At 37.7% G+C, this 26,128-nt stretch overlaps 1 protein-coding gene across 1 annotated transcript in view; it reads right to left on the bottom strand.

The window, feature by feature from the left end:
* Positions 1–330: 330 nt before the first annotated feature.
* Positions 331–26,128, bottom strand: part of LOC149289664 (rap1 GTPase-activating protein 2-like) — a 148,355-nt gene continuing 122,557 nt past the window's right edge. Inside the window, exons 15-23 of the mRNA XM_089490213.1 lie at positions 25,130–25,216; positions 24,626–24,760; positions 21,611–21,748; positions 20,921–21,033; positions 19,208–19,321; positions 18,262–18,379; positions 15,708–15,825; positions 14,488–14,570; positions 331–444 (exon numbers count right to left, since the gene is read on the bottom strand). Coding sequence (XP_089346339.1) covers positions 331–444; positions 14,488–14,570; positions 15,708–15,825; positions 18,262–18,379; positions 19,208–19,321; positions 20,921–21,033; positions 21,611–21,748; positions 24,626–24,760; positions 25,130–25,216 — 1,020 coding nt within the window. The remainder of the gene's footprint in view (positions 445–14,487; positions 14,571–15,707; positions 15,826–18,261; positions 18,380–19,207; positions 19,322–20,920; positions 21,034–21,610; positions 21,749–24,625; positions 24,761–25,129; positions 25,217–26,128) is intronic.

The raw sequence follows: 26,128 nt of genomic DNA, 5'->3' as shown, positions 1-26,128 counted from the left end.
GCACTCAAGTGCCCAATCTGGTTACACCGATAACACCGGCGGGTATCCCCCTGGCCCGATGTGGCCCCTGCTCTGTTGGCTAGAAAAGGTGTGGGTGATGGTCTCCCTGCTGGCTTAGGAGTTGGTGGCTGGTAGGCTGCTCCTTTCCAGGTAGATGGTCCTTGTGATGCTTGTACCCGCTTGGTTGTTGGAGTACGGTTGTTGGCATAATCATTAGCCAGATCTGCCGCCTCTGCCGTGGTTTTAGGTTTTCTGTCCAGAATCCACTCTCGGGCCTCCGGACTTCGTGTCCTCAGGAACTGCTCCAAAATCATCAGATCCTCCAGGGCCTCATATGTAGTAACTTGTAGGCCTCCAGTCCATTGCCGGAAAATAGTCCGAATCTGTCCCGCATATTCGGTGCAACTGTCCGATGTAGCTTGCTGCATCTCTCGAAACTTTTTTCTGTAGAATTCAGGGGTGAGGTTAAAACTTTTTAACAAGGCAGATTTTATGGCCTCATAGTCCTGATCAACTTCCATTGGTAAGGAAGCAAACACATCCAGGGCTTTCCCCTTCAGACGTGGGGTTAAATACTTTCCCCACTCTTCCTTGGGCAGCTGGTACTGCCGGCACACTTTCTCAAATCCTCTCAAAAACACATCCAAGTCAGTGTCCTTTTCCAGCATTGGAAAGTGTTCCAGGCGAGGTCGGTTAGCATATCCATCTCCGTTAACCATGCTTTGGGGAGACGGACTATATTGCTTTAACCGTAGAAGTTCCAGCTGGTACCTCCGCTCAGCTTCTCGTTCAGCAGCTGCCCGCTCCGCAGCTCTCTCAGCAGCCTCCCTCTCTCTCTCTCTTTCCGCAGCCTCCCTCTCTCTCTCTTTTTCCGCAGCCTCCCTCTCTCTCTCCTTGTACTGCAGAATCAGGTTGAACTTTAGCTGAGGATCCACGCTCCCCAGATCTTTTAGTGCCACTTGTAACTCAGAGTCCATTACACTCAAGGCGTTAACTTTATCAGGAAAACATCCTTGATCCACAGGCTCTTCCAAAATCACATCTGCTCCAATGGCCTGCTCTGCACAAAGTTTATCATATTCCAGGAGATCCAAAATCAGCTGCTCTTTGCTTTTGCCAAAAATTTGTATATTCCTTTCTTGACAAACCAGCTCCAGAGATTCTTTTGGCTGTCGTCGATATGCCTCCATAATGCAGTATGGTAGAGAAAAATAAAAGGGAGAGGAACGAACTGTTTTGCACTGTATGTCTGTAATTAGGCACTGAGTAATGTCTTTGGGAAATTACACAAAACCCATGTAATTTCTTCTAGTACTAAAATCACCAAACCGGGCAATATAAATAGCACTAAAAAACTCTAGATATCCCACCTAGCTGCCGCCAAGTTTGTCACGGTCAAGACTACTTGCCAAGCCGTGACTGTGTGGAGGGCGTGGGCATGAAGGGGTTAATAGCACCAGGCCTCTGGATTTACTAACTTGACCCCTTAACAAGGCATAAGCTATACCAAATTAACCCCCAAATCCTGCCTGTATCCCCCCAGGTAGTCTGCCACCACTCACGATTTTGATACCGGATTCGTGAGAAATCCGAATTAGAACCTTTATCTCTATATATATATATCAACCCACCCCAGGCAACTAACATATATATATATATATATATTGTAAAACTTAATAACAATATGGTAACGTGTTATCCTCTCTTAGGGTTTGTGGATATCGATACTAGAGCCCAAAGACAGACTTGGATTATGAATATTTTAATAACAAAAAGACAAAGATTACACAGTGCCAGAATTACAAAAACAAGACATACAAAATAAAAATAAAACGGCAAACAGTTCTTAAAAACAATAGGACTTAAACACAGGACCCTCACTCACGAGTTTCTCCAATAAGTAGGCCTGTGGGAACTCTTTAAGTCCAGATGGTTTCTTATGATGTTGTTCTGATCACAGAATATCGTGGAGTTCTCCTTTGAGGTCGCTGCTTTGTCCCTAAATCAGACTTTTGCAAGCAAACGCCCCTCTGACCACATGACCGATTATATGACACCATCCCCAAGAATTGGGTCCCATCTTTGATGTGCCAATAAGTTATGGTGGGGTAAAGGTGATGGAAACCCCCCACTTAAGATAGGAATGGAATTCCTATAACTCAGGGTCCTTATCTGTTAGGCCATGAATCACCACAGGGGTCCTTTGGGAAGATGACACCTCTAGCCAGAACAGATACAGAGGGCATTCACAAAGAAACACATTAAATCAACCTCAGATTAACTCATTGAATGCTTAAACAAAGAAACTAACCACCTCTGCTGGGTTACCCTTCCATGCATCCACTACGTTATATGAGTTCATCATGACAGTGGGGCCTTCATAAGCCCACTATTCTTGCCAGGAACTCGGTGAGCTTGCCATCTAACTTTATGGCACTTTCATACAGACAACATAATACATTAGCACTTTATAAATAAAATATTATTATTAGTGAGTCATAAATGACACAATAGGTCACTTAATCATACCAGATTTTTGTTTTCCTATTAACTGCACTGAAATTTAGGACTAAATTTAAATCAGGGCAAAAATCCAAAAAACAATTAGTAATTGCTGAACAATTCACATATGCCAAATGTACCTCATAATCACAGCCCAGACCACACTAATTTCACTTCTAAAACATATCATAGGAGCACATCTAATCTATTAGTGCAGTTTCTTGCCACAGCTGAACCTCACTATAGCCAATTAGGTGGCTTACATACATACATACATACATACATACACACATTCATTATATACTTTATACAATAACAGAGGAAGAAATAATAGAATTGTGTTTTGTGTCAGAGATACCATTTGTTATCTCATCTCCGCCATAAACGGGTGCGATTTTATTTCCGACAAGCTCAGTTCTGTTTGTTCTAAACCTTAGTTCTGTTGGTTCTTTGAAGGTGCATCCCGTGACTAAATAATTTATCCAATTTCTTTCTAAATAGGGGATACCTCTAAATTAACTATATATATAACTATATTAACTATATATATATAAGATGCTGGTCCAGCAGTTACCTGACATATACTGTTGTGCTGAAAACAAGATCGTGGTTTGGCTAACTTTACTTATCTCTGCCTACAGAATCTAAAAGATGGCGCTTGGAAGAATGGTTGATCTTGATTGTTATTCTGTTTCTGATACTTTTGTCCCTGGCAATATATTTTTGCAGAGGTAAAAAGTCCATGTTCAATGAAAAGTAAATAAAGTAGAAACATATAATTTCATGTTAAATAAGAACCATTCGGCACATCTAGTGTGCCCATTTTTCCTGATGCAAAGACTCATACTTTAATCAGTCAAGGTCTTGTCTTAGATTCAGGATCCCATGCATGTTTCAACCCCTCACTGTGTTAGTCTCTACCACTTCTGCTTGTAGACTATTCCAGTTGGATAATGAATTACAACTCCCATGATCATCCACTCTAGCTAACAGAGAAGTATAGGAAATCTAATTCATCAACAGCAAAAAAGTTCTGAAACATGTCATCCTTTTGACATCTTTCCATTTTCCAATAAGACTAGATTTCCAATATTTGCCCGGACATCCTTATTCCCAGAGTGAGAATTTATCAAAAACATAATTATTTTTACCCTATAGTGATGTATGCCTTATCATGCCTTTGTATATAAGGACACCTATAATCTGTCCCTACATTTGTATTCATTTGATGTGTTTTGTTTGATAATTACAAATAGTGGCATAGTTCAAAGTACAATTTTACCTAATTTAAGATTTTTGTTGGGAACACTTATTTGTCATGGGACACAAACCAGGGAATGATAGAAGATGCAAGGCAGTCCTTGGCAAGTTAATAGCTATGAATAATTGGACAGAAATCTTGGATAGCAACAAAAACTTGGGGAACTTTGACCTTAGTGGCGGGCTAAGCAATATTTGACCATATAGTATGGCGAAATCCCTAATATTTCTGTTTTATTGTTTTTTGAATGGTATTTGCTGGGTATGTGCTGAAGTCTTGCTATGTTTTAATGATAGAGTGTTGCCATAGAAACTGAAAGAGTTTTTTAAAGGTTTTTGTGGTGTTTTAACTGATTACACTTTTAGGAGAAAGAATAAAATGACAGATTTGCTAAGGTTTCTTTGCTTAAAATACTAGGGAGCACAATATGTTGTCTAAGTAGATCATTACCTTGGAAATCATACTTTCTTTTGCAATATCTTAGAAATACAATAAGTATTACTCTGTGTGTGGCATATGGTTAAGTTATATTCTTGACTTATCTAACGTTTGCTTGTTTTCTGCAGGAATACTCTCAAACAAGGTGAGGGTTGCTTTCATATTTAGACTTTAACTATCAGTTCGTATTTCCTATGGGGGTCAAGATTGGGGGCCCTCATTTTTGCATTTCAACACTTAATTCATTAGTGATTGAGAGTTTCCGACTTAAGAAGCTGACAACACTTTTGCCATTGTATTGTTATAAACACTAAAAAACGTATATAATGGTGTGATTAATATAATGGACAGTTACTAAAAAACAATGTTTATCTATACCAGGGGTATAAGTACAAGATAAAAATGTTTTCACAATTTCCATGAATATTCCTCCCCATTTATATAAACCCCAACTATTGTCAAATCATGCATATCCATGTTTTATTATCATTGAAATGGAATTTAAAAGCCTGTATATTGTAAGTTAAATTGCATTTCTCTTTTGTTTCTATTTAGAAAAAGCCATATTAAGAAAATATTATGATTGGTAAGTTATACTTGTGGTTGGGTTGCAGCGTGAGTAACATTAGTGTAAGTGAATGAGTAGGAAGAACAGAAGTACCTGACGGTATGATATGGAAGAAAGATCAGTGTTGCATTTTCTGGAAAAACCTAGGCAGTGATGACCCTAGATGCGGCTGGCGAGACGGCAAGCCTGTTTAGAGTCCTGACCCTTAGAGGGGTAAAGGGAGTGAAGGGAGGGTTTCTGGAAAAAATTACGTAACATCTTAGGAGGGCTGGTTTAGAGAGGTTCAAGTATACTTACCACACGTTCATGCAAGGCCTTTTCCTAACTATTTGTAGTTGGATTTGGTGGGTTTCTGTTATCTCTGTGATATTTACAAAATGCTATGTATATATAACACATAGGAGCCTGGGCCAGACTATGTCTATACCCGGAGTGCTTACCCTCTATGATGCCAGGGCTCGATTTGCATGTGCAAATTAATTACTTTGTATTGAGAGCACCATGGATGGTCAAGAGCAGTTGGTTAGGGCCACCATTCATTATCCCCAACATTTCAGGTGTCATGGTTAGGGACAGGACCACTCCGTTCCTAGGTATGTAATTTCTGCATGCAAGAGGCACAAAAGGTAAGGGTCACACTTGAACCACCTGGCAACAATGCTTCTGCATTTTCTAATGTAAGCGGATGTTTTATGAGTGAGGGGCAGGACCTCTGACCCTGCCCCAGGTGCCAAGAGTCCTAGTTACAGCTTTGCACTTACCTTTAACAACTTACAATGTATTGAAGAAGACCACTGGGATATGACTTCATATTGCTGTGCTCAGCTTCATGTCATGGAGTAGCCATGTAGGAAGCTGCATTTATGTGCTGTGAAAACAGAAACTTTGATAGATTTCACATCTCTGGTGTCACAATACCAGGAGCTCACAATCTAGGAGTTATTCACCCAGGAACTGAGTATAGATAGAAAATCCCTTGCCATAGGGCCAGTTACCCGTAGATAAGAGATGCAACAGGTAGTTACTTAGGAATGGTAGCCCCAGGAAGCCAGGTCAGGTACACAGACAGGTAGTCAGCTGATGCCATGTTCGACAGGTAGTGAGACAGAGCCAAGGTCGTTACACAGGCCAGGTAGTCTGCATAGCCAGGTCAGCAAAGTACAAAAAGCAGTAGTCAGACAGTCCATGAATCAAAACACAGCTTCAGGATACAGAATTGCATGATCACACTCTGGTACTTCAGTAAAATAGCTACAGGTTTTTAAATCCAGCACAGAGCCTGCCCTGCCCCATGTTGCATGTCACAACTGTGCCCCCATAAGCGCATCACAACAGCTCCAGAAGCCAAATCAGGAGCCCGACATGACAGCCATTGGGTAGGAACCTTCTGCATGGAGACCTTGCTCCAGCTAACTGCAGCTTGGCTGCCAGTAGCACATCTCTGATGTGTAACATCTGTGGGCTGGCCAATGGAGACCATGACCAATCCTGCCCAAAAAAGCAGAACGGGACAACTGGTCTAGGGCCCTTGGAGGATGAAGGAGAAAACACTACAGTGAACAGCTGTCTATGTATACTCATACATACCAACAGTAAATTTTGCTATTTTAAATCCAATGCAACAATTCCAGGGATTAGAAACTATTGATGTAGGAATAATGAATGATGAGCTTAATTCAATAAATAAATTGCGATGTATGCTGGTGCAAGGATATTTACAAATTGCGCTACATACAAGAATGCTACCCTAATTCCAATCTACTATTTATAAAATTAAATATACTTTATTATCAGAATCACAGATGTCTTTACAGAGTACAAATATATTGTCCATTTTGAGAATTACATCATTGTGAAGAAATATGAAGCATGATTGTTCAGGTCTTTACATATTTACCAAAAGCTACTACACAATAACTAATAGCAAAAAACAACAACAAAAAATAAAAGTATGAAAACTTGCAGTGTAAATATCTTCTGAATAACTATCGCTCCCGCTAGCAAGAAAAGATTTACTCTTTAAAAAAAAAAAAAGAACTGGAAATGGCAAGAGGCCTTATTACAGCGTTATAAAACATATTTGCTCCAACACAGAATTTCTGTATAGATTGTTTTAAGATGATTTAAGAAAAGAATGTAGGCCTGAGGGTAATGGCAAAATAATAATCTCATTCAAGAGCATCTCGGGGTTACTGGATTACAGTTGTAAAGATCATAGAGGGAAATAAATACAATTATAATTGGCAAAATATAAAGATTTTTTATTAAATTCTTTCTCTTTCAGGAAGCCTGTGTGAAGAGTACTACATTGACCCTCTGTAGCACCTCTGGTTCCTACAGGCTTTTTCAAGTTGTTGGAAAACTGCGGGCAGGAATCAATTTTCATTAACCTGTGAGAATAGAGAAAACCTGTACCTAGACATCAGGACATGCTTTTGCAAACTAGTTCAACATATTTTAGAAATTCAGACCCATTGGGCCACTTACTTCGGTACCAGAAGGCACTAGTGTTATGGACAGAGACATTTGCCACAATCTAGAGGTCACATTGCACATGGAGAATAATTAAACTTATGTTCAAAGTAGGCATGTACAGTGGAAGAAGTTTGTATAAAACTGAACTGAAAACCTTGTTTTCTGATTGTGTTTAGTAAATTACCTTTTTAAAGGTAAAACTAACTTGACTTGATGTTTGTTGCACTTCTATTGTGAAAAGGATCCTTTATGGTGGAACCAGAGTTGTACCATAAACCTATGGTGTTATATAACCATAAAAGAACCCACCATCACTGACAGACACATGGCTTGATGGAAATGTATGTTTGGCCTGAAAAGCTGATATTTTTCATGCATGTTCAATTGAATAGATGTATGTTAGTGTTCTCAGCAGGCATACGTTTTATTGTGTGAAAATAAGTAATTGGCATAAATATTAAGTACTGTAGCAATGATTCTTCCATTTGAATTTGAGATATATAAAGTGCTATCTTCACATTCATGGATGTAATTCTAATTTATGTTTAGCTGGATACTCTTAATCTTTGTGAGCAAGAGATCAAAAAGACAACAACATATCTAGGAATAAGGATGAGTCCTAGGGAATGGTAAATCATAATTTTCAGCATTATCTATCATTTTAATACAAATATTATAAAATTCATATTCATCTCTGTGAGCTTCAAGCTTAATTATAAAGTATGTAAAGTTTGTAGTGAAAGTAAGGTAGTGAGATGAAGCAAGTAATAAGGAAAATGTTTTTTAATCCATACGAACAAACAATCCAAGGGTATATTTAAAGTGCCCAACAGTCTTATGACCACAGCATCCAATAGAATGATCAAATCAGTGCAATTTTTTAATTGTTGCACCAGAATCTCCTTTTTCTATAACCCCCAACGTCTTTTGGAAAACCCACAAAGCTCTCATTGACATAGGTTTTTCACATACAATTCTTATATGATAAAACAGCCACAAAGACACGGAACAAGCAACCAATTGGACATAAAATAGGTCATTTATTGTGAATTCTGCAAAGACACATTTAAGCAACAAAATATACATTTATGAACTTCAGATTTCATTCTATACAGGACTAGACCATAGCAATAAATTAAATGTACACTATTTACAGACAGAGGTCACTGAAGACTTACAGAAAGCACCGCCTATCTAAACATTATATAAATAATGGTGTTGATTTCCACTTCATTTATCCCCATATAGTTAAAAATTATCTTCATAATCTAAACGTAGAATTTGATTCTTTTGCATTTTCTAGTGCTACATTTAGGTAGAAATTATATATCTGCATGCTACTTTATATATACACGTTTCTTCATGTTTCTACCTGCCACAAAACATCTCATCAAGCTTAGAGTAACAATGTCATGAGACTATATTCTGTCATAAATGAAGGTTCACCAATATTTGAACACGTCAAGTGTAGGAAATGTTTTGGCAAGTTGGGACGCTCTAGGGATGTCCAACATCAGGGGTTGATAAACTGGTAACCTTGTAGGCTGAACTATAGTTAAATACTATCTAGAAATAGGGTTGTAGTTAGTAATGGATTTCCCATAAAGCAGTCAAGAACTTGCCTAGAGTTCCACTTTAGAGGGGTGCTCCAGATGGTAGGTGGTCCTACAATCTCCTTCCATTTTGGCTCCTAGTCTAGCCTATTTTGGATCATGCACCGAGTCTCTCAGACACTTATGTCTGGCCCAAAAACTTTGATTATCAAGTTGTGACTATAGGATGTGTGCCAGTTAGCTCCTGTGTACCTGTTTTTTTGGTGCCTAGCAGTGCCTTGGATATGAATCTTCCCTAGTTTTTAGTGTAATGACCCCGCAAACATGATTCAATATCCACCATTGTCTCTTCATTAATCACATATCCTAAATGTACGCATTATAAAATAAAATTTCTTCTCGGCAACAACTGCAGGCCTATCAATTATTCGGATTTGTTGTTTTGTACACATACTTTGAGAGCATGCTCTTTGCAAACCAGCTGCAGTAAAGCATATCAAAAATGTCCAGTCAGATATATTAAATGTTATAGAAGGCAATAAAATTCTTCCTTGTAAGGGTGTAATAACAAATTGTAAACTATGTTTTGTATTCGATTCGAAATATTCTTACAAACTTTAAATATCCTGTCCATTCTAATTTCAGCATACGTTCTTGCTACCCAATGCAATATTATGCAGTGTCTCAGAAGTTTTACTCTACAGTAAGGTCAAGTAACTCGTCAGGTTTTTCAGAGACTCAATTGCCATTGCATACTTGCAGTTATTTTGCAACAACTTCTGTGGTTCCACAGTTGTATGACACCCGTTCTACGATGTGCACTCAAGTTCTGAAACACTCAAAAGAGGATCTCATAAAAAAATGTAACAGTACATACCAGGGTCAGTACATACCAAAGTGCGGCTTGCAGCTGGCTATTCACAGCCGCACACTTACACTGTTGCAGCTTGCAGCCACATGTAGGACCTGATCTGCTGCTGGAGCGAGAATGAAGTGCCATGGACCATCAGCCCGGTTTGCCAGATGGCATATCCAGCACAATCCTTAAAGACAAAGTAATCTCTTTTAACTGTTTCACTGCTGGAGTGCATGATTTGCCATATTTTCTTTTATGTTTGCATAACACATTTTACTTTTAAATTCTTTGGTCAAGGGAATTGCAATGATGCATTTGTAACTGGATATATATATATATATATATTCAAATATAATATTTCTTACAATATTAAATTATATTTACCCTTTAAAATATATATATATATTTTAACTTCCAGTGCACAGCTTATAACATTTTTAAATAACGCAATAAAAGAGACACCACATTCCATTTGCATGTGCCCACCCTAAAACTATCTACACTGAACTCATAAATCATAAATAAGTATGGAACACCTTTTGCCATTGTGAAAGCTGGTAGTCTGGACAGCAATATTTTATTTTATTGAACGCAGGGTGGAAACGTCTTTAGAGTCCAGATACTGAGTAAAATCAAAATTATACTTCAGCTCAAGCCCAAAACAATTTCCCAAACTGAGACGATTGAACGATTTGCATATTAGTGTGTTCACTGAAGAAGGGCCATCTTACTGAGTTCATGACACCTTGAGACCCTGGATACAAAGAAATCAGTTTTTAGCTTCCATGGGTTATCATAATTAGGTTGACTGGGCTTTGTGTATTGAGTTCATGAATTGATTCCATTATGACATCAACATTGAGTTACCTTATGTCTTCCATACGCTCTCATTTGCTGCACATGCAGGTTGCGATAAATTCTCTACTAATTTTATCATTCAGTTTAGGGATTAAGGTAATGAGCAGACCTTTTTAGCTTCTGGCCATCAGAGGTCCCAAATCTCCTGGAAGTTCCCTCTCCCTCACAGTCTCCCTACCTTCTCTGCTGACCACATTTGAAATATATACAAATCAAAGGTGTAGTGCATGATATCTAAACACATTGGGAGCCTACGTGTAAACACTGCTAGTTATGAAAAAATACAATGGCTATGGTTTTAGTTTTATAGACTTCTGTGTAGCATTACTCTTTCTTTGCTCTCTTTTAAATGCAACACAAAACAGCTTGATCACCTGTTACTTAGACAAAATGGCCCATGATACACAATAGGAACCTGAAATTAAGTATCAATCATTATCCATGGAACAGCAACTAATAGTAAAAAGCATCATTAACTTGGCTTCAGAACCTTTATATTTTAAGGTACTCCTTTTTGTTGCTTTTCCAAATAAAGAACGCTATCAATAACAAAATATGGCTTCCTACATTATTCCAGCAAATCACATTTAACAAGAATTTATTAAAACATCTTTTTGTTGCGCTGTTTACAGGAGGGATTAAAGTCCCTGAATTAATGGGAGAATTAAGGATTTTCCAGCACTATATATTTATATAACTGATACCTAAAAACATGCCTGAACTTTTCCATTCCCACTGATAAAACCTGCCAATCTGTGTGCAAAACAAATTCAATGGACATAGAGGAGACCTCAGATGTCCTCAAACCTTTTTCTACGTTGAAACAGTAAAAGCTATCAACTTTAATTATAGACAACTTCAACAGACCACTTTAGTGGCAATTGAGGCCCAGTATTTGATTCTCATCCCTCTCAACAGGAGCTTAAAGGTTTGCTTTACTACTGATTTGTTAAATAATAATGTCCATATGCAAACGTTAATATCAGATCCAACATGTAATAATCAAAAATTAATCTCGCTACATTTTTTAGAACATCATCTGAAAATAGACTGATGCAACTTTTAACAGCACAGTAGCACATATGACCATCCATCAGTTACCCTTTGCCTGCCTCTTAGCTTGTCACGTAAGGGGGCATGAGAGCTGAGGGTCAATAACAGCTCAAGGGACATGATATGACCAACTGTTAATAGCGATGGAAAACAGAAATGGAATTTATGGATTTGGCTAAAAATGGCATGTGCAATGCTTTATGCAATCCCCACATATCAAAAATCGTTAATTAGGATGAGCACTGATTATTTCCACCAGCTGAAATAAGAAATCTGTTCCACATGACCACTTAATGGACCTAAGGAACAGCAGACATCTCTGTTCTGTGCCAGAAATGAGCATTTGTGCTGCTTCACTGATCATAGGAAGATTATCTGCCCCAGTCTGTAAGTTATTCCTTGCACAGGACCATATTCCCAAAGACATAATTTATACAAAGACTCCTATAAACGATCTGTATTGCACATCAAAGCCTCTGCTTAAAAAATAAATTAGTTTTCTAAAGAAATTGCATGGTTAATGACAACTATCAGAGTAGCTATCCATCTGAGTATTGCAATCCAGCTATGACCTTTTCAGATGGATCTTAATGGTTTTTTAGAATTCATGACAATAATGGAATTCTAAATAATTTAGTGGCAGTCAAATAAAATTACATTAATGCATGTGGAGTGCCTAAGAAGCTAAAATGAGCCTAACTTCATCACTGCAGACAGTTTATCAGGGGGTTATACAAGTTTAATCAACAGGCCTAATATATGCAAAGTACAGACAGTACTTTCTAATGGTACCCAATAATGTTTTAGGTATAGGGTACTATAGGGTACAGTGTATAGGTAAAGCCCATTTTCTCCAGGACACATATACATATACACAGCACTGCCTTGCAATATGTATGATGTGTAACTGAGTAATTGATTCTTTTATGTGTTTTGGTGCAAAGTTGAAAATGTGGTGTTACCACCATAACATCGGTGAAATGATCTAAGCCGGATTATTCCATGCTGGTTGCAGCACTCTTAGCATTAGTCCTCACTATTTCTCTTTATAAGTATGGTTGTCTTAATATTGGCCCAATTTGTATCACCACATTTTATAGTTATAGTAACAAACTGATCATTAGCAAAACACTCTGACAATTCCATACACATTTAAGTAAATGTCAAGTATTGTAAAATGACAAAAGGTAACATTATTGATGAGTTACATTCGGCAACACAGTTCTTTAACCATTTATAGGACAGAGGCAAAAATATTTTTCATAGAAAGGAGAAAAAGCAGATAACAGATTGTGGTAATAATCCCACAACCTTATGTTGAAGTTACATAACTACAAAACGTTCAGGTACATTTTTTCGTGTGTGTGTGCACCGTATAAAAAAGTTTATGTCTGTAGGTTTTCTTGGAATGGCACTGGTGTCTTTAAAATGCCAGCCAGCCGAAAAAGAACTGAGTGAAAAACAAAGACACTAACACCTTCGAGTCTGGTCATCTGAATTGGCAAGTGCTAGTGTGTTACACTGTAGTAATGACACACACCAGTCTGAAATTCTGCACAATTATCATTTAACTTATCATGTACCGTCCATTTATTCTTTTTATGCACAGTAATTGGCACATGGTGATCAGGTGCAATTGGAATAGTAGGCTTCTTTAGGTTGAAAAATAAAGCTTTTTTTTGCTTTTCATTTTTGGAATAAAAAACAAAATTTCCATTGCTGTACTGATTAGTACTGAATTACAAGATAAGTCTCTCTTGACACTGGGAGTGCCGTAAAGTGGCAGTTGCTTCCTTCACTTGTGGGGAACAGCTTACTAATTAAACATATCCATTAATGGATCATGGCAGTAATTATTCATGGAGTGGATTGGAGGTCAGTTTTGAAGATGGAAAGTTTCTTTCATCAGAACATGAACTCACTGTAAGACAAGACAAATTAATGACATTATTCGTATTTAGAATAATTTCCTTCTACAGCAAAAATAAGGATATGTTGCTCTAAAGCTCATATGGTATTAGGTACATTTACAAAACAAGTGAAAACAAGAGTTGTAGAGTATAAAGAACATGTCATTCAGGTTTGTAGTGCCCGTTCTGTAGGCATTTTAATAATTATATGCTGTATCTATTGGAGAGTAGGGTAGTGTTCAGTACATATGACTGTGTAAAGTAACATTTTGGTAGATAAAAGCATCCATAAGAACAGGGAGCCAGCCATTAAATGGCCACTCACTAACACCTTCATAAGTGTCCTTTTTTTGATATTCTCTGAGAAACCATGGCCTTCTGAAGGTATCCCTAAGCTTTTTTTTAATGGATGGCCTCTACAATGTTCTTGTTTCTGCTTGTGCAATTTACTTTTATATATTGCCTAACCATGGCTGTTATCAGTACCTGGTTTGATGACACAGCTCCAAAGGATACCATAACAACAATGATGCTTTTATAGAATCATTATCATTTGAAAAGTGGTTTTGCACCGTTCCATTGATTGCTATGTCGATACATACTTGTACAAGTTGTACACTAGAATCATGTTTTTCTGATAATCTATATATAATACCATAATATTAAAATGCCTGACAATCCAGTCCCATGCCGTTATTTCAGTTTGATTGGCAAAAAAAATACTTTATTGCCTCTGTACCAAAGTACTGGTCAGCTCATTACCACCTACTGTCAGGTTCAAAGGTAGCCCACATTGGCAATGTAATACTTGGTTGCCATGGGACAATATAAAACATTTGACGATTCACTTAGATGGTTTCATCAATTAGGACGATGAACAAGAATGTCCTAATTCTCAATCAATGTCATAGTAACAGACTAGCTATGCTGTTAGCACAAGTGACAGTCTACTGTTAAAAGGGGAATGACAGTCTCAATGTGAGGCTTTGTGGCCAGAAAATTGATCTACTTACTGTACTTGAGCCGGAACTTGACTGGCTGAGTTTATCAAAACGAAATTTGAGGTTGGATCTTGGGGAATTCCTACTCTTTATATCTGTGAGAAGGAAAAATGGTCAGACGTGCATTTGATAGGTGCGTTATGGATTTCTTATTAATTGGAAACTGTGTAATCCAGGTTATGTATTACATAGAGCAAATGTCACTTTTTAAAAGTTAGGAGACCCATTGTATCAATTGCACAAGATGGCCACCTTCCTTCCAACTGCAAAGAGTAACTATTGAGAGTCAGTTGTTGCAAGGCCAAGGATTTGTTAAGATCACAATCTCATACGGCAAATATAATATGATTTATGTTTGAAGGTGATAAACTTGGGGAAAATTTTATGTGAGGGCTAATTTTTTTTTAATGGAACCACAGATTATCTAGTTTCACAATCCTGATGATAATTATTGACTGCCCCTTTTCCCATCCCCAGCAAGAATTAAAAGCACAAGCTGCCTAAACGGCGCACTAATTGTCCATTGCTGGACATTAGCTAGATAAGTGGGGTCATTAAAAGGTCAGGAAGGTTAGGGTATTCAAGTTTTGGCGGGCTAGGTCAGCTAAATCCAGTTTGAGGTTGCCGGGCAGGTAGATTAGATAGGACAGCTGATTGGTTGATCAGCTGTGCTGCAGCGCGAGCGTTTGTGCGAGTGTTCTGTGCGGCGGGAAAATTAGCGCAGCTGAGCTTGCAGCGCGAGACAATTTTAAACTGAATAAATAAGCAGCGCGCAGAGAGATCAATTTACCTCAAGCAAAATCTTCGGAAAGCTGTTGCTGAACGAGCGTCCCCCCCCCCTTATAAATTTATGTTATATATGTCCTAGTTTTATAGTTTTTATAGAGGTAAAGGTCGCCTCTGCTTTGAGGTGGACAGAGGCTTGGTGGTTAAACAATCTGGCTAAGAAAGGGTGGATTGTATCTGGTGTGTTATATATATATTTATTTGGTTGTTATTACGTTAAATGTTTAATGTGTTGTTAATGCCTCTTATAAAGCTACGGCCATTTATATCCAATTTATAAAACTGTGTCTGTTTTCTTTATTTATTGGTTAAGGGTTAATATGTACATGCAACGGACAATGTATTTGAGGACACAGAGTGTAATAAATATAGATAAGTTTCTTGTAGTCAGATTTATGTTTTGATTCAAAGTTCCCTAACTTTATAGACAAAAAAAACAGAAGCACCTGTGGGGCTCCGGCTCATGATTACAGGGGTAGTGGCTGTATGGTTGTCACTGCTGGGAGCCTGGCTGTAGACAAACACTTCCTGTTTGAATGGTGAAGCGGTCAGTGGCTGGCTGCCCTGCGGGAAATGTTTGCAAAGACATATTTAGAAAAAAAATGTTTGACGTCAAAAACTTCCAACATAATAGTAACAATCCTGGGCGAAATTATCCTGCCGTACAGAACTTTGCTGCCCTAACAGGGATTGCAGTTCTATTATTTAACCATTGAAAGCTGAACCTACATAGTTATATGTAATAAACATCAGGAATACGTAGGAACATGGCTAAGGTTGTCTTGAAGGGGAGGTCAAAGTGAAATATGCTTTAAATAAATTAAAGAACCAAAACAACAAATGTAGTAAATTTCAAGAGGGCATACAATCAGCCCCTAGTCTATTGAATTAGTACCCCTAACCGGTCATAGGGTGATATGTTAAAGGGGAAGCGAGTAAACCGTTTTAGAGTGTGCTTTTAATCTAGAATGGTATCCAAGCAGTGGCGTCGCTACAGGGGGGCAAGGGTGGGCAATTGCCCCCCCTAGGTTATTCCTTGCCCCCCTGTTGCCCCCCCGCCGAATTTGTAACCACCCAGGACAGTCCTCGACTGCTAACGACGGCATGGTGCCATCGCAAGCAGTCCCAGTCAGGTGCTAACGACGGCACCATGCCGTCACTAGCACTATCTTACCTTGATGGAGGTCTGTGGACCTCCATCACCACCTACCCCGGCGATCTGCCCCTCACACTGAAGGGCATCACCGGGGCCACCCGATCTGCCCGGTGACGTCTCGCGCAATGACGCGATGACGTCACCGCGCAACTTTATTAACAACTGACAATTGTCAGTTAAAGAGGTATGGGGGCATGCTGCTTAGATGCCTGTATCTCAGGCATCTAAGCAGCTACATACCCCTTATCAACATATACCATTGGAAAGGTAATCGCCTCACCTTTCCGACGGTATATAATAAAAATAAAATATTAAGTTAAAAAAAATAAAAATGTAAAAAAAATTATTTGGGGGTCTCTAAAGGCAGATAAAAAAAGATCAAATTTAATTATTTAAACATAAAGTAGTTTAACTTTAAAAAAAAAAAAAAAAAAGTTTAAGTATTCTAGCTAAATGATCACTGTGGTAGCCAATGTTACCACAGCGATCATATAGATATAAAAAGTCACATTCCCTTTTTAAAAATGGCCGATACTAATTTTTAATCCTATGATCCCTTTGATCATGGGGTTAAATGTAGCCAACGGTAGAGCGAGGCAATTTTTGAAATCCTGATGAACTGCAAATATTATTAAAATCTGCCATTTAACCTGTGCGGTACGTGAGTAACCATATCATCCCTGGAGCGCCTTGCAATTTTACTGAAAAACTTATTTTTGCTGTAAAAGTGATTTTTTCTTCTCCCTTTACCATCATTTCTTTGGGATTGTAAGGGGAAAGAATGGTGTGTGCTACTGTGAGTAAATGTATGGAAAGAATGGCGTGTGCTTCTGTGAGTGAATGGAGATATGAAAGGCGTGTGAATGATCAGTAATTAGGGTTGAAGCCTTGACGTTGCATTACTACTCACGTAGGAAGTTAAATTATGGCACAAAAAGTACACATTTGCAAAAACGACATCCCCTGGCGCATCAAATGAGGGGCAGCATGTGTTTCTAGTACAAACCTGGAGTGTGCAAGACACAAATGAACAGTTAATGTGATTGTGTGTATCATAGATGTATAATTGTGGAAGGGCAAAGATGGCACTAGCAGGATGTTTGAGCCTTGGGGAACAGGATGGCACAGGCAGGGTGTATATGGGACAAAGATGGCAAATCTTATGTGTGTTATCTGGGTGCTATGTGGGCAGCGTGGTTGGGGTGTGCAACCTGTGATCTATGCCTGTAATTTAGGGGGTTTTAAATATACCTTTAATGCCGTGTTTTTATGTGGAAAAGTTAAGGTATTGTGTTTAAAGGATTTCAAGGATTAGTCGTACTAAATTGTGGCTTCAGGCTTCCCATGTTGAATGATCAAGTATTGTCCAATATCATTCCATAGCACATTACTTTTGGCAATATATATATATGTGTGTGTGTGTGTGTGTGTGTTTTCAGTGGTATGATTTAATGGTGGAAATTATTAATGCCCCCCCAGTTTGACTGTGGTATCTTGTGTGCCCCCCCTATATATTGTTTCTAGAGTTGCCACTGTATCCAAGAGTGATCGTTATAATCACACCAGTTCCTTTGACACAGGGTGCACATGAGATGCCAAAAAAACTAAATAAATAACCAGCATGCATGTTTTTGGATGGCAGGTATAGTGCTTTCATGAGAAATTTAAGTGATTAGTCTCAATGGCACAGGGCATTTTATATGTTAGTGAATGTGAACACATGAAACATTTTATTTATTAATGCATGAGTATAAGTTTTTTTTCCCTCCATGTTGCTGATCCCATTTTGCAAATTCATTCACATTTTAATAGTATGGCAGTAAATAGGGACTTTATATACATACCATACTCTCATACTCTTCCAAAGCCTCGCTCTCCCCAGCAGTGCTACTGAAACTGCTAGTGCTGGATGATGAACGGGAGATATTAGAACGACCGTTTTCTTTCAGTTTCGTGAAGGGCCTGAAATACATAAAATATCAACAAAATAATCATTTTAAGTGGACAACTCACAATAAATTTACCTTGATAACAAAAATGGCTCACTATCCTGAGAAAGTGTTACTGTATAGTAATGTGCTACCGGCATATTGTGCTATAGAGCAGTGACCAGTGACCTACTATCAGAGGGGTGGCAGGCCCCCCACAATGCCACCTGCAGATCCATAAACAGGCATAGGTATTTAAAGCACATCAACATAGAGGTGAAGTGATGAAATGTGTCCTACAACTGAAGAACTGGTCCAGCAGGCCACTAGACATTTGCCCTAGGAGCCGTATTTGCTCTGAGGCCAGTCCAGAATAGTCACATGTGACTGAGTATCTTTGAGCCTCTGGCACTTATTACTGTGACTATACTGAGCAGTCATCAGAGGGAGCAAATCATAAAGTTTTGTTCCAGAATAACACGTCTCCACTCCCTTCCAACCATGGAGGTGTTTCAGTGATGTAAAACGAGTAAGGGTGATAAATAATGAGAACATTTACACATTTGTCTCTGGCTCACATCCACAGCCTACTCCTTATCAGAAATATAACTCCAGGCTATAATCAATGCTAGGTTTCCTTTCATGTTCAAGAAGATTCTTGTGTATGTAGGATTAGCCAAGTCAATTCAAAACCCAACAGGGGCGATAGCACATGAAGGCTCTATAGGAAATCATATCTGCAAATATTACTCTCCCTGTGTTCAGTCAGCCTTATGTCAAGTATTATGTTGAGTATCTCCGGCTGATATTCTATTCTAATGTGTTACACTTAAATGCAAAAACAACCTTATGTTTTCATTACCTCTCTTTGTTAGGGCAGATTTCAGGCGAGCTGGGATTGGAAGAAGTTTCCGATTTCACATCTTGGGATGAATGCCCACCATCAGGGGTTTTCTGGGTCGAAGAGACACTATCACTAAGGATGAAAAGTAACATATAACTACAAGTAATATAACTACAGGTAAAATGTAAGTCGTTTAGGGTTAAATAGCTGTTTTTCTCATAGCCAACAGGCAACTGTGCCATAACAGGCAATATTTACTGAAAAGGGTTAAAAATCTTCTAACCAAATTAATGAAGCAACTATCTAATTTACTGCATGAGTAATATATATAACAGAATTATGTTTTGCCAAATAATGTGGTAAGACATTTTGGAAAAGATTATAACATTAGAAAATGCAGAAGAAGTGACATAAAATACCGTATGTCCAAATGATGAGTTTCTGCAATTTAACAAAAACTAAATATATTTTATTGACACTGTTAATTTCTTTACTAGCATGAGGCAGAAACTCTCTTTGTGGAGACACTGTTCACCATCACCAAATTCTATGCAATAAGGACAAACATACCATTTAGAATTGTTGGCCATTCCCACTACCTTCGAGTAACTATTTAGGGGAGTATCTACAAACGTTCTAGTATATATCTTGATTGATATTTGCCCTCTTTTCAGTTAAATTACACACTGAAATTCATTAAGTTCTAACAATGAAAATATATGAATATGATAATCATGAATATGCCTTTTTATTATCATACTATACATGAATATACCATATGTTCATAGGACTCACCATAAATATAAATATATGAACTAATTAATGCTTCAGAATTTACATTTTAGCTATGGGTGTGACATGGTAAAATATTAGACATTTTTAAAGCAAAGGTCTGAAGACGTGCATCATTTGATTAGTTTAATAAATGGGATTTATCAATTAATTTATATGCCTAATTTTAAGATATTTCATATAGATTCATTATTTGGACCAAAATCAACATTGCTTAAATAATGGACTTATATTAAACATAACAACATTGTTAAGGAAAATTAGTAACCATGTTTATCTTAAAATGTATGCATATAAGCTTTTAGAACATGATTCCATGTGTGATATTCATTCTAAAATGAACTGCAAATTATGTAAAAAAAAATATATGTAAATAGCAATATGATCATGTACTGTACATGAACATCTGATTGTAACAGTATACATAATTGTAATTTAATTTTGAAGTTATGTATGTAATTATGCACAGAGCACTTTATAATCACAGAGCATTATGGGTAGCACTATTTAAGACTGGAAGTCTTCATGTCTGTATGCCTGTCATTAAGCAACATTGTTGGGCATGAAACCTGCAAGACATCTACCCAGTGGGTTTGGAGTCCCCACTGCTGTCAGTCGAGAAATGTAATAAAAATGACAATTTACGTTGCATTGACCTTGTCTGTCTGTGGTGGGAGTACTGGATGGACATATACACTTACTGTAGAATGCATAATTTAATAACAAAAGTATAAGGTTTTCCTGTATTTTATTACTACCCTAGCACCAAAGCAAGTGGTAGATCATTCACTTGGTCGATCTGGTGATAAGACCCTTTTTTTTTTTAAAGTTTGCACTACATATAACTCCATATGTCAGCCACACAGCACTATTTAACAAGAATAATTTTTAATAGCTATGTATCTTTTAATACAAACAAACCAAAAAAGTGATGTTTACCATCGAGTCCGGCCTTCAGTCTGGGTTTCCGCTCCTGTGTGGAGACGAGGGAAGAGACCAGATCTCCGCTTTATGGGGCTTTTGGACTGTGTCTTTGTGACTACCGCAGGAGGCTGTAAAATTATTACAAGAACAGCACGGTTTTATCAGTATAAGTTGACAAAGCAATTTCACTCAAACTATGCTGGAGTATTCTATACTAAATAACACAAAACCAATTCCAAGTTGCATTATCCGCTCTAGCCCACTGTAGAAGGTACTGTATAATGCAGAGTGATGTTAAACTATTGCATCTGACATCTGTCTTCTAGACATTCCTGTGCTTGTAAGACATAATCAGGTAAAGGGCACCAGGCCAAACATGTAAACAGGTCATCTTATGTACATCATGGTTGCCAACAGTCAACACTCCTTTCTTTTAAAGCATGCACAGCCTGATTTCGGCACTGTGAATGCTGAACTGCCAGCAATCCCAATAAACAATGCTATTCCAGAAAATTCAGGGTTGTGAGTAATTACGGAGTTATGTTCCACTGGCTGTCCTGAGCAGTTTTACAGTTTCCTGAGACTGCTGGCAACTTTCATTGGCAAGAAGACACTTATAATGCAATGCACACATTGCTAGCTGATGCCTAAGAATCATCTGCTAGATAGCTAAACTCTGTTATAAAATAATAGTACTGTGCTTACAGAGAAGGTAGTCTTTGTGATTTCTGCAGTTGTATGAACCATGCCTCCACTCAGACTCCCAGAAATTCCTCCAGACTGGTGCTTCTTCTGACTTCCTACCATGGTTTCCATAGAATGGCTCCGGACTCTGATTGCTCTCTAAACAAAACATATAAGAACAATAAGGTTATGAGGATTGGTAATTCTTCAATTATGGGACAAGAAGGCCTGGCTCGTAATCTCTGCTCCAGTCCACCCCAAAGGTGTTATTGCATTAAGCCCAATAATCTAAATATATGTATTTTTAAAGTGAGTCAGGCTAGTATTCATATAACAAACAGAAAATATGTAATACTGGTAATTTTGATGTTTTAGATGTTTTCTTTAACAGGGTCAGATACTGTATAAAACAGAATAGGCATGCGCCTAGAGTGGGTTATGAGGGGAGGGGTTGACTTATTCCACTGTTGACCAAGCACCAACTACTTTTCACCCATTCTTCCCCATATCCACCCATTTTATGCCTAAGACTATTGCATTTAGCCCAATAATATAAATACATGTATTTTTAAAGCAAGTCGGGCTCCAGAGATGTATTTTTTAATTTTCATTTTTTGGGTTATTCACTAAAACAAACAAAAAAGTTGGCTGCCATCAGCTAACACAGTACGTATTTGTGGAATAAGAATTAGATGGCCCTTCAGCTGCTGAATTTGCAATTCTCATGTAATCCAAATTCCACAGATGCATAATGTAGATTAGCTAAACTTGGCACAGATCCCCTTTTTCATGTTCAGACACTGGCTGTGGAAACATCTGAAGGGTGTTGAATTGAACCAGGTGAGATGAAACATTTGAATTTCCTGATCTTAGTATGCAATATGAAGCAGCAACCCTGTCCAGCTATACCTGCAACAAGGGTCACGATGTCCCTGGTTATGATGTAGATTTATTGAATGCCTTCTCAAATATAACTCAACGTAATACAGGAGTTTGTGCCTCAATATAAAGGCATTTCCGCAACACAGACCGAGCTTAGGAGGTGATTGTTGATTGCTTCCTAAGCTCTTTTTAAGCATTTGGCTGCCGCCATATTGAATGTGGCAAATGCAATACACCCAACTTTTTTTGGTTTTTGCTGAATGTCTTAATATTGAGATGTTGCAGCAATACCATTTGAGTGAAGGAAACGATCACTGATCTAATGCTCTCCCAATTATATTTCTCCTAGTTGTTGATTGTTGATGATTGGTTCAAGCAGCCTTTGTAAAGATGGGTTGAGAAGAAGGAAGAGAATCTCAGGACAGGAAGCTGATTAAATAATGGTGGCTTTGCCAAAGGCTGCTGCCAATCCTAGGTTCAAAGAGTTGAAATGTATCGTAAGTATCTCCAAAACAATGACACTGACGAAACCACAGGATTGTTTTAATTCATTAATTTAGTTATGGTGAAAGCAGAACTATGCTTTGGGCTTTATAAACTAAGTATCAGATATATGAGAAACTACAAATTTCTCATACACAAAACTATAGCTGAAAACATTGACATAAAGTGGCCTGGGTCATTAAATTATGTAAATTATGCGCCAAAGCCTTTACATTTAATAAGCCTAGTTAACACATCATTTCATTTGTTATGGTGTCCTTTGTGGGTAATACAGTAAAATAGACAAACTTTTTTGGCCAACACAAAGGGCACCTGACTAAGGTGGCTTCAATTCTATGTTCAACATTGGTATTAACCGTAGAAGTAATAAGGCAGAATTTAACACTTTTGTAAATGCAGTATTAGAACCATCATTCTTATATTGTTGAATGCCCAAACCTTTCCCAAATAGTCCTTTAGTCATGTAAAATTGTGCCTCCTTTATAATGTCATGTGACACAAAAAGCAAGCACCAATGCGTTGTTGCCACAAACTTTGAACAAATCCTATACAAAGTTTAGATTTAGTTTTTTTATGTGATCAGACATTCAGAAGAAAAAATAATGACAGAGAGCTTTAAACGACTGTTCACTTGTGAATAGAGCCCACATTCAGTGGTTTACACAACTAAACTGTTTACACGAAAATGAATTCATTTTATGGTCTTTGTGAAAACATATTGTTTGCTATAACTGTGTTTTGGTATAAATTATCTTGGAAGCGGACTCCATACCCAGGCAATTAGAGGAAGGCATAGTCTGCTATTAAGGGTCAAACGCCTTAGCAGACAGTCTTGCCAGCGATCATCTGTGAGAGTGTCACAAGCTACCCAGGGTTTAAATGATGATCAGATGCAGAGATTAGGTTCTAAAATATAAGTTATGTTAAAAATCAGACCAGTTCTCTTTAATTAACCATTGTGCAGCTGTTTCCATCCACATTAATTTCCAATCTTGGCAGTGATCCTAGAATCTAAACATACCATCTGGCCATAAGGTGCCAGATTATGAGAATGCTATATATGTATATTCATAACAGGAGGACAGCTCTTACTTTAAGCTCCCAAGTGCCATGGTAATGCACAACAAAATTGACACATTCTAAAATGCGTTTTTGAAACAAAATATATGAAAACATAAATTTTACATAAAAATGCATATTGTTATTTTATTTATTCAGTAAAGCAGAGTTTGCAGGTGATTTACAGTTATATCTCCCTGACTTCAGTGAGTGGCCTCATCATGCATAGCGATTCGGAGATTTCAAAACTGTCCTACAGACTTTCCTTCTAACTTTAGTGCATAAACTACTTAGTCTGTCATGCATTGTTTAATAATACAATTATTACCAGCTTTTGTGTTTTATAAACATTACATAGGATTATTTAGTGAACAGAACTGCACACTGTGCGACTTGGAAAAAGTGAAAGATCAACTCTAAACACTTGCTCTCAAAAGTTGTGAGTGACAGATCAGCTTTAAGCACCCTGCTCTCACAAGTTGTGATTCCTTTGAGGTATGAGACAAATCACAAGTCAAGTTTTGCAGTAGATGATAAAATTATATTGCAATTAATAACCGATGATCTATAAAAAACCTTCTATTTCCTCACCTTAAATGACTCCAAGAATCCTCCATGAGCTCCATTTTCTAGCTTGTCTTCTTCTGGACCAAGGCCAAGCATGGCTTGTGTGTGCATGTGAAGGTCATCATGAAGATTGTCCAAGAGAGCAGCTCTAGTTCGATCCTATTGTTATAAATTTCAGGTCATGAACTTCCAATTTCAGCATAATGGTATCAATTTTAGAAGACCACAGGTTCTCCCTACACATTTTTTGGTTGTTTACCCAAAACAGAAACTACTATAGTTTGTGTTTTCTTTTTTCATTGTCCAAATTTAAAGATATTGGATAGGGATTGTGCAGGAGCCCAACTTCTAAAAGGTGGCCAGATGGCCATTCACAAACCTGGACTGGTCATTGGACCCACCAAACACCTGTTGATCAGTGCTTGGTAAGTATGGATCAGGTTTGCTTTAACTACTTGAATTAGTATCTGTCTCTGGTTTTGCCATGGTTTTATCTACCGTAAGAAAATGGTTCTTTTTGTAACTTACCTCAAGCTTTGCAAACTTGTCTGATTTACAGCATGCATGTTCCGCATTAATGAGTTTGCACAACAAAAATTCACGGAACTCAGAGTTCTGTAAAAAAGAAAAATGTTTCATTAGCTTGTTATATGCATAAATGTATTATTTCCTAATCAAGGATTGGCCAACTTTTAGAAATTTAGCAGTTGGGCACTTCAATTCACAAAATGCTCACGAAACCCCAAACCCTATATTTTTATTTATATTATATCATAATTTATGATTAATATCGCTTTACAAAAAATGTGTCTTGGGATGTTGGGCCATTGAGTTTACTGTTATAAAGCAATAAAGCATGAAATTAATTATATTTTTATTTTATGTGGTACGCTTCCTATCACTCAGCTATTCCGTTTGGAGCCAGGTCATGTAGGAGTCATATGTATGTCACAAGGCACTTCATTCATACCTTGCAGAGAATGCTGTGATCACAAGTATTGTCCACGTATATCCTACAGTGATATTGATGATATGATGAGAGGATAGAGATTGCCCTACTTAGTCCTACAGTACATAAAAACAACAATTTGGAGCAGTGGTGTCACTAGGGTTGGTGTCACCCAGTGCGATGACACATGGTGTCACCACTGATTTGGAGGCAATGTTGTAGACAGAACAATATCCATGAAAAAACTTCCCTTTGTCCTGTGGGATTTTAGCACATGGCCGTTAAGTACTCTAAGCAGCCACATACCGTATTTGCTCGATTATAAGACGACCCTGATTATAAGACGACCCCCAAAATCAAAATATTAATTTAGGAAAAAAACAAAAAGCCTAAATATAAGACGACCCTATAGGAAAAAAGTTTTACTAGTAAATATTAATTCGTGTAAACTAATTTTCATATTAAATACAAGCTATGATTGAGAAAAATATATTTTTTATTTCCTTTTATTTGCCAACCTGTCCCCCCAGTTATGCACATCTGCCCCCAGGCTTGCCACTCTGCCCCCAGAAATGCCT

Source organism: Sceloporus occidentalis, unplaced genomic scaffold, assembly GCF_023333645.1.
Source record: "Sceloporus occidentalis isolate IW3139 unplaced genomic scaffold, rSceOcc1.0.p SCAF_43, whole genome shotgun sequence".
In the NCBI taxonomy this organism is placed as follows: domain Eukaryota; kingdom Metazoa; phylum Chordata; class Lepidosauria; order Squamata; family Phrynosomatidae; genus Sceloporus; species Sceloporus occidentalis.
The sequence above is the reverse complement of the archived record's forward strand: the minus strand, read 5'-3'. Positions and strand labels throughout refer to the sequence as shown.